Source organism: Fulmarus glacialis, unplaced genomic scaffold (assembly GCF_000690835.1).
Source record: "Fulmarus glacialis isolate BGI_N327 unplaced genomic scaffold, ASM69083v1 scaffold47443, whole genome shotgun sequence".
NCBI classification, from domain to species: Eukaryota; Metazoa; Chordata; class Aves; order Procellariiformes; family Procellariidae; genus Fulmarus; species Fulmarus glacialis.
Window position 1 is genome coordinate 1 of NW_009201893.1, and position 9995 is coordinate 9995.

At 43.0% G+C, this 9995-nt stretch overlaps 1 protein-coding gene across 1 annotated transcript; it reads right to left on the bottom strand.

The window, feature by feature from the left end:
- Positions 1-3742: 3742 nt before the first annotated feature.
- Positions 3743-5518, bottom strand: LOC104069215 (ectoderm-neural cortex protein 1). The gene has a single exon (XM_009574090.1). It carries the CDS (start codon positions 5510-5512, stop codon positions 3743-3745), a length of 1770 nt encoding a protein of 589 aa, XP_009572385.1. The 5' UTR covers positions 5513-5518.
- Between the last annotated feature and the right edge of the window lie 4477 nt (positions 5519-9995).

Here is a 9995-nt window from a genome sequence, read left to right on the forward strand (position 1 = left end):
GGGGGCAGGCAGGGGGGGGAAGAAGAAAGAAAAGACTTAAAGGGGTTTGCTGAGACAATGTACCATAAGCTTTTTATTAGATGTCAAAGAAAATTTAAAAGCTACGCTCAGGATACAATCCAGTTGACGGGCTTCCCTGCCCCCCCACCACCTCGGTGTTCCTGTGCGATAGCCAACTACTAATAAATAAGCCAGCCAAGAACATAATTATTTAGGGTCAGATTCTGCCTTTATTATTCTACTAGCCTTACTCTGCAAATCACCCTCCTGATCCCAGAAAGACTGTTTAATTTTTTGGCTATAAATTTAGTTATTTGAAACCTAAATCAAACCGGCCCAATACAGTTCAACATGATGGGCTCTGATCCTGCATACTTCAACATTTCTATGTTCCCCCAGAATCTTAAAGCTTGCGGATTTGTTTTAAGTGAACATAATCTTGTGCGACTTCTCTTCCACAAAAGCCCACATGAACACTTAGTGCAAAGAGTTTTTTCTATCCCTGGGCCAAGGCAAACCTGGTTGGAGTAAAGCAGAAAGGGAGGTGAAGGTGTCTCACCCCAATGCCTCCGTTCACCATGAAGAATTCTGAATTGAATTTATTCACAATATAGAAAGGGACATATAATCCCCTTACTTAAAACATATCTGCTATTCACTAAAGCAGAAGTCTGCCTCATTTCTTTTCACACAGCAATGCACCATGCATCAATAATTCCATCCTAGAGACCTTTATAAAAATTGATTATTCAATGAGAAATTCAGCCTTTGGATGCTGAGATTGTGCTTTGCTTTTTCAGTATGATGCTGTATTAAAATGCCAGCTTCCAAACCATCATCAGCTCATCACAGCCATTTCTGACAGCACTGGCAGGATTTTAGGAGGCAAATCCTACATCATTACAATGCAAAGGAGCTCCAGTGAACTCACAGTTCATTTGAACACACCACATGTCTCTCAAGCTGTGATGTCTAAGAACAACAGGGAACACTCACAGGAAACACCACAGCCTACGTAACAGCCCAGAGGATCAAGCGTCTTTGCAACTGTGGGCTTGAAACACACTGTCTTCATTATGTCTAAAAAAAGGTCTCTGCTCTTAGTGTTGATTAGTCTTTTCTAGACATTCTTCAGCGTAGCATGCCATTCTTCCCACTGAAACACACTATCAACACTGAAGCCAAAACAATGTTCCCTGTCATGGGATGAACTTTAAAAAAAAAAAAAATTATAAACAATTCTGAAACGGGGGAGGGGGAATCCCTAACCTACTCAAAAGCCCCAAGTTTGAGGAATGGGACAAAGCAGACTGAAGTCTTCCTAAAAGCTGTCAGACTGTGGCCACACAGCGCCATGAAAACAGAGGGTAATCAGAAGTAATTTCCTTTTTGTCCCTCCCACCCACTGACAAAGCAGCAGGAGTCATTAGAAAAAAAAACCCTACTTGCTGGATGAGCACACAGCATTGGAGAGATTTCAGTCTTCGGCTGCGTTCAGCCAGTTATCTTGTGTGTTAGTGAAGCTCAAATAATGGCTTTTAACAAGATACTGCAGAGCAAAGGAAAGCTTTTTGCACCGTTATATTCTGAGGACTTTCTTTCACAATAAAACACTCCCTCTCATGTACTGTAAACTTCAGAACAATTAAGTCAGTCTCAGAAGAATAAGTCAATATTTTTCTTGGCACAGACCTGAGTCCGGGCATTCAATACCACTGCTCTGATAACACTGAGAACTGCTGAAAGTCAGTAATAATAGAAATTAACTGAAGATGTCAAGACATTGTTCCCAGCTAGGAGGAAGCCACCACACAGAAATCAGGGCTTCCACCTGCTGGCTGTCAGGGGGTGCGATTACTGCCAGCACCCAGGATCTGGTTAAGTCTCAAGGGTTTGCCCTGCTTTCTCAAGAGTAAGTCTGGGAAAAGCAAAGCTAGGAGAGGACAGCGAGCAGCGTCTTCAAGACAAACAACCACCTGAGACAGGAGCAGCTGACGGCACAACACAGCCCAATTTCACACTAGATTTCCACACTGACCTGCTGCTTTGCATGGGCCCAACCTCGTATTCTTTACTTAATCAAAGCTCCCAGTCAGCTGGAAGACAACTACAAGATGAATCCTCAGTGTACCACAAAGGAATTTCACGACTACCCTACATTTCTAGGTAGGTACTTCTATCTACTCTGCTCAAACCCAAACTTTGGGGTTTGTGTTTACTGCAAGAGTGAGGCAAGTCCAGCAGCAAAAGACACCAGAAAAAACAAATGTGATCTGTCCCAAACAGGAGAACCTAGGGAAGCCTTTATACACAAGCTGTTCTTCCTATTTTCTGGAGCACCTCCGTAAGTCTGGACTTCTAGGTAACTTAGAGGCAAAGGCAGAGCTCCTTCAATTACTGCAACTGTATTTATTTGCCTTCATCCTTCTAACCTGCCTGACTTCATGGTTACACTATACACTGTTCAAATCCAAAAAGAAACTACCACTCACAGGGCATGGATTATTTAGGATTAAGCATGCCACTCTGTTTCTTTGGTTGGCTGGTGGTAACTGTGATTGTGTACTAAAGTCTCAAGAGGGGAGCAGGGGAAAAGAGCAACACAACACTAAGAGAGGTCTGCCAGATTTGTTGCAAAATACACAGATTAATAGTTCTGGAAAATGTCTGTGACTTATTTTAAGTGATGTAACTCTAGAAAAGATAAAAATAAGGAAAAATTAGTAACAGTCAAAGTAACAGTTAGTAGTTAGCATGAAAAAACAGATTTGAAAAATAATATGTGTAGGTACCTAGATTTTTTAGTGGGTATTTTCACAAACCTTTTCTCCCCTCCTCCTAAAAATCAGAAATTCACAACAACCAAAACAAGCAAGGCCAAATTCAGACTTGCTTTTGAGAAGATACAATGCTGAAGTTGCACCTGGTAAGAGCTTGGCCCATTATGTATAATTAAATTGTTTTGGAACAGTGTGTGCTACAGACTGGTAATTATTTCAGCCAGCAATATTAATTATATGTCTTCCCGACATTATACCTAGTCCAACATATATGACCATAACCATTCTGAAAAATCTGTATTTTAAAGTATATCAATAGAGCAAATGCAACCTTAGTCCCTGCAAGTGCAACCATGCTGTCAAGGTGAGATGGAAAATAAGGCCTGAAGTGCCTGTAAAACACCTTTCATATGACAGCAAGATTCCCCAAAGGCTGTCTGCATGGAGAAAGCATGCTGTCTGCCTGGAAATTCAAGTGAATTCACTACCAGGCTTCAGATCAGAATTTACAGTATCTTTTTTGGGCACTGTTACTGGATATATGGAGTGACCTGGCCTCCCTCATCAGGAAAATGGCACCGAATGCTTGTTTAGCATGCGTTTAGTATCTAAATGCAGAGCAGGATTCAATTTCCAAATTATCTGCACTTCCACAGAAGTAAAGGACTGAGAAACATAACATTTTAGACATCGAAATCATGCAGGAAAAAGCCCCGTAAAGAGAAGCGGCTGCAAGATATGTGGCAAACTACTTCCAGCATCTGGCTTTGTCACAGACGTGGTGCCTGGCTTACAACAGCCTGTGAATATATGTGTCTCAGCTGCTCCAGCTGTAAAATTGGATTGAATATACTCACCTTCCTCAGAGCTGCTGCTGAAAAGCTTTGTGAAAAGCATTATTACAGTGGAATTCAAAGGTGCTACTTCTTACCTGATAATTTGTAATTGCAACATACACACAATTATGAGGGGAGGTGCTTCCATGTGCTCACAAATGCTGTGGGAATTAACGAATAGGGCACAGTTGTTATGCTGTTCCATACATCTAACGTGGGATCGTAGCAGTCCAACGTTTTGCACCTCTGAATGCCAAAGTAGCCTCCAACCACATACAATTTGTTTCCAGACGCCACTGCATGGCAGCTCATTCGCTTAGCTGTCACATCTCCCACCTTAGTCCACTGGTATGTCTCACTGTTGAATTTATAAGCGGAGCACGCAGAGAATTCGGTATCTCCGCCCATAATAAAAATCTGGTTACCCAGAACAGCTGCAGCTGTGTAGCGCCAGGGCTGGGGACAGGTGGCTGGTACTGACCATCTGTTTTCACACTGATCGTAGCACTGAACTTTGGGCAGCTTGTCATGGCTAACGCTGGTACCTCCAAAAGCAAACAGCTTGAGCTTTGCACTGACTACAGCTGCATTGCTTACTCCCTCTCGCAGTGGGGCAACCATGCTCCATTTGTTGGTCACGGGGTCATATTGTTCTACTTGCTTTAAGGACACTGAAGGGGAAGCTGGAAGGCAACCAGTTGCTGCGGTGTGTCCTCCTACTACATACAAACAGTGCTTAAGTTCGGCAGAGCCATGCCCAAACCTAGCTACCAGCATGGGAGCAGCCTTCGACCACTCCTCGTGAAGGGTGTCATACACCCACACGTCTTTGGAGACTCCATTTTCTGACCCTCGTCCCCCAGTGATATACACTTTGCAGCCTATGGCACAAGCGCTGAACTCTTTCCGTGGACTTGGTATGTCAGCCTTTGGAATGATCTCCTTTGCCTTTTGGTCCACCAGGTACAGCTTGTCACACATAAAGGTTTGGCCACCCAAAAGAAAAAGCGAATGGCCAGTTTTACGGGGTCTGGCACACAAACTAGTGACCACTCCATCATTCTGTAAGATTTTTAACTTGCATCTTATCGATTCTTCTACAATCTCTTTGCTTTTCCTTTGCTTGGTGATAAGTTCTTCCATGGCCACATTCTCCATAAGGTATATAGCTGGCAAGAGGGCCAATCTCACCGTCTGCAGTAGCTCAGGCAGGTAACAGTGGCGCTTACTCAGGTCATAGTTGACCCAGTTGATAGCTGATTCATATACCAGCCTTTCATCTTCAGTTTCTAATTCTTCACTGGAAAGGAGCTGCATTACTATGTCTTTTGGCAGCTGGAGGAAGTCTTCGCTTTTACTGATGCTCTGGAAGTTGCTCAGGCACATCCTCCAAGAGAGTTCATAGAGCTTGGTGCACTGGTGAGCATCTGAGAGCAGCAGCATGCCAAGACAGTTGGTGGGATGAAGGTTTTTCTCCAGAAATTCTGCACAAGCATCCCGAATGTCCTGAAACTCCAGCATGTCACCGGCCTCCAACAGCGACTCCGCGTTCTCCTCGTTGATGATAACCCTGGAGGAATACGCGTAGTCCAGAAGAAGCTCCAAGACTTCCGGGTGAATTGAATTATGAAAGTTGACTTCACTGTCCTGGCTCTCCTTCAGCCCTCCGCTGAACATTGCTTCGAAATAGCGGCTACAAGCAGCTAGAACGGCTCTGTGGCAGGGGAATGACCTGTTCCCAGCATGGAGAAGTACATCTGTAAAGAGACGCTGCTGACGCAGAAGGTTCAGGTGAGTAAGGACACTATCAGCATAGGATGACTTGTGGAACAAGTATATGTTTATGGAGCCAGTACTGGCCCTAGATTTGCGATTTTCATGCATGCTGACTGACATTTTCTTTCACACCTATAAACAAAGAAAAAAAAATTAGTAAGATTAATGAGACTGTTAAATTCACTACTAGTTTTACATACCAAGAAGTATATCTATTGTTCACTATAAGGTGGGAAAAAAAAGGCTTAATTTATAGATGAGTGGACAGAGAATTGCATCTACCTTTGGCATGTGTTTATTTTTTTGTAAGATGAGTTTCATAAATGACATACTCTAAATTTGTTGCCCAAGAGCAGGTTTATCCTGGGAAACCTGATCTCCAACTTTCGTAGCAATACAGCAAGCAAGTAAGTCGGAGGAGAAAGAAAAGGAATCAGGACTGATTTTCTCACCCTTCCCCAATCTAGACCAGCTGATTCATTACATATGTACACATGCACATGCTTGAAACATTCTCCTGCACTGAATCATAGCAGGAAGAGCTACCAGACAGAATACCTAAGGAATGCCAAAAGCTGCACGGGGAACAAAAACGTACTAATCCCATTAGGAAGCTTCCCTTTGGTATAATGATTCCATAGGCAACAGCAAAGATCGAAAAAAGGGAACTTTAAAATAAAAACCTAGCAACAATCATAAATTTACACTTGTGAAACTTTTTAAAAAAATACGACGAGTGAATTTTAGAGATTACATCTTGAACTCTGCCAGTGGCCGCCTGTTACAGTGATACAGCATATACACGGGCAAAGTCAGCAAAAAAATGTGTTTTGACTATCAACTGAAGTCACCAAGGCATCGCTTCTGAAGCTACCTCAAGAGGCAGGTACTCAGAGCACAAGCCATTGGTTCATTTTGAGGTTTGGAGAAGACATAAAACACAAGACATATCCTATCCTATCCTATTCCTAATACAGTGCTGTTCGGTCCCTGTTTGGAGGTGAATGTTACTGTTATCTGCCATGATACGCAGCTCTATGTATGATTACAGCAGCAAGTTTCCAGATTTAATTAAGTCAAGCCAAAACAGTATGGAGCATAGGGAAAGGGAGGAATATTGGCAGCCATATAAAGCTAATGGCCAAAAAGCCACAGTCCAAGTAATAGGAGATGAAGCATACAGCGCCCGGTGCAAGCTGTGGCTGTGACCGCTATTGTAATAATCTCACTTCTCTCTCTCCAAAATGCAGAGGAAGCTTGGAGAAAAAAGAGAACCAAACTTCCCTAATTACTAGGATATTCGCACGCCCAGAGTCTCTTTTACTGCACCTTCAAATAAGGAACAGGGCAAAAGCCTACCCGGAAAGTGCCCAATGCTCAAAGTCAGAGCATCACCTGGGGCCATCTGTGTAGGTTTTTAATGTGGATATACTTCCCTCTCTCACAGACTCGAACATTTTCATATTACTAAGCATGCTTAAGCAGTACAGAACTGTACAACTCGATTCCCACATTTCATGCTTCAAGATGACACAAGAGCTTTACGAGCCTCAAAAAAAAAAGCATTTTAAAATAAATACATTTATTTTTCTAGATTCACATGACCAGAACCTTCAACAAAATCAAAACCATATATAATTAATTTGGGCAGTGGACTCCATTTTAGAACAACCGATTTGTGTATATGGTATATACAACACCTGCAGATTAACTGCAGCATAGCCAGTACCATCCTCCTTGCTAGCTGTACTAATGTACAGAATAATTGATTCGTCACCTCAAACAGCAGGTTTGTGACACACCTTTCCCTTCAGTCACAACAAAAAAGCCCCTCAAGCCCATATCAACTAAGGAACAAAGGGATACCTTACTGCAGAAGTACCATAGCCCATTTCCTTTAATCTGGAACATGACTTCCTGATGAAACTTAACTGGGATTGAAAAGAACAAGCAACACAGCTCAGTATACAGTGCTCAATCCCAAATCCTCCAGAACAGAGAGCAATCCTTCCCATCAGAGCCACAGGGCAGAGTATCTGTCTCCCTCAACCCTGCAAAAGTTTGGAAAGTTATTCTACCGATGCTCCCTAGACCAAGCTATTAAATGCACTAACACTAAGCACAGAACAATTTAAGGAGGCTGGTACATCTTCACAACACAAATCCTTTTACAAGGAAAATGAAGTTACCTTTAATGCAATTGTATTGTCTGGCAAATAAAGACTCGGGATTCAACTAATCTCAGGTGAAAATTACCCAATTAATCTATAGCCAAAAAGATTACACTGACCATATACAGGTTGAAATCTGCTGGAACTGAAGGATTACAGAAAGGGTCATGGCTTGAAATATTAGTACATAAACAGTTTGGAGACACAGATGGGAAGGTGAACCTTTACTGGCAAAGCAGCCCCTGCAAAATTTTAAAACTTTTCTAGGCACTTTACCATTTTAAATGCTATTATGATGCAGTGCAAAGCATTCACTGGTTCTCTACAGATTGGCTTTCCTCACACTGTGGACCTACTCCTGCAAGGTTTCCTTGCCAGGGAGCAGGACAGGAGCTAAACACCCACTGATCAGAGACAATAGAGTCACCAGGATATGAAGATGCTTATTGCCCGCCTGACGCTCTCCATCCCATTTAAGTGAATGTGTAGACATCACAGTCTAGGCATGTCAGGATCTCTATGGAAACACAGTTCCTCTCCTTTCCCCCCACATATAGGGGGAATTCAGAGCATACTGAAAACTTTCTTTTATCATGCACACGGAGTTCAGAAATAGGGCAGGTAAAGTTCATGTCAGAGGCTGCAAATGCAGGCGTTCAGGTCTTTCAGCAGGCTCTGTACTCCTGCAAGCACCACTTGCTTAGCATCATTCAGAATGAGCCCATAACCACAACAAAATAGAGGGAAACAAAAAACCCACCCTGCAATTACGCATACGCTGGAGGCCACTAAGCTACAGACCATATGCAGAGAGGAGGAACAGATCACTGCGCATTACCCAAGCCCACCCACAGCCATAGTAACGAACACCGCTGTAAAAAAAAAAAAAATTATAAGAGCCACACTCAAACAGCTACTGAATAAGGCACTCGGTGTTTCACCCCACTAAAATAGAAGACTTGGTCTTTCAGTGAGCAATGCCATTTCTTGCGAAGCACTTGCAGATTTCAGATTTCACGTATACTGGTCTTTAACTGTTCTAGTAACATTGCCTTTATCACCACAATGTCATCTATTGAGAAGAATTCAAAGTATGCCAATTCACATTTAAGATAAGCTAACATATTTCCCCAAACAGAACAAAGATACATATCTATACATATCTTTTCCCTCCACTGTGGTTGCTGAGATGAGTTCACACGTGGACTAGTTGAACAAATACCCTCACAGGCAATTACCATAATTTACTAACTGGCAGTGTTTCTGTAAAGATGTCCTTTTGCAGTTTCTGACAATTAGCTCAATCCAGAATCTTACAAGAATATTAAAACGCATAAATGACATCTCTGATTTCTCTATTTGGTGTTGGAAATTATGCAAGCCTCAAATACTTCAGCAGAGGTAATTTACAGTCAGTGAGCAAATGTTCATCTTGAATAGTGTGAGTCAACTCCCTTCAGGCATTTTTTTCTTCCTTAGAAATAATATTTGTATGTAAAAGACAAGAAGTGGTCAGTAAATTACAGATATAGATTTTATCTAGGAACAGAGGTTGAACCAAGACTTTGATTTATAATTACACTTCAACAGGCTACTTGTCACAGCAGCCCAGTAGTAAGCACTACTTTAAGACTAAACAACAGACTCCCTGCCCTACTTCTTAACAGCTCTGCAGCATGCAGGTCTCAGCCTAAATCAAATGAAAAATTAAGTATTTTCAAATTAGTGACACATCCCTAATGTAGGCTCATTTTAATACGACTCTGTAATTACATGATGGTGGTTGCATTTTTGTTTAGAACCAGTGAAACAGCTGAAGGAGAGGAAATCTGCTAAACATAGCATCGATTTAACTAACACCGCTTTCAACTGCTAAATCTGCAGCGATATTACCAGTTTTGCAGAGCCAAATCCTGACCCTACCTGAAGTCCTCCAGCACAAACCCAGTGGCTTCCGAGGACCTGCAGCGAGACGGAAAGCAGAACACGCTGCTCCTGCTAAGAATGCACTACTGCTCACCACAGGCAGACAAAGAAACCCAACTCTAGATTCCCCCCAGTTCGCTCCATCATAACGCTAAACAACTCCGTCTCTGAAAAGAAACTTGCTGGGTTTCTTCCCAACCTGATGAAGAAACAGTGTTAAAATGCATTTTATTTCCTTTATAGAGCAGTAACCACGTGCAAAAGTTTCTGTGCCAGCGGAGGGAGAGCAGCGTCGTCAGAGCCAGCTCCGGGAGCAGCGAGGCGCTCGCTCATTCCCCTGCCCTGCCTCACGCCCGCTGAGGGATGCTCCGGCCCTCCCGGGGCCCCGAGGAGGAAGCTGAAGCCCAGTCGGGAGGCGAGCAGCCTTCCTAACAGGAGCCGGCACTTTCCGAGGACAGCCGCATACCGGAGACGGCCACCGCGGGTCTACCCACCGGCGCCCAGTG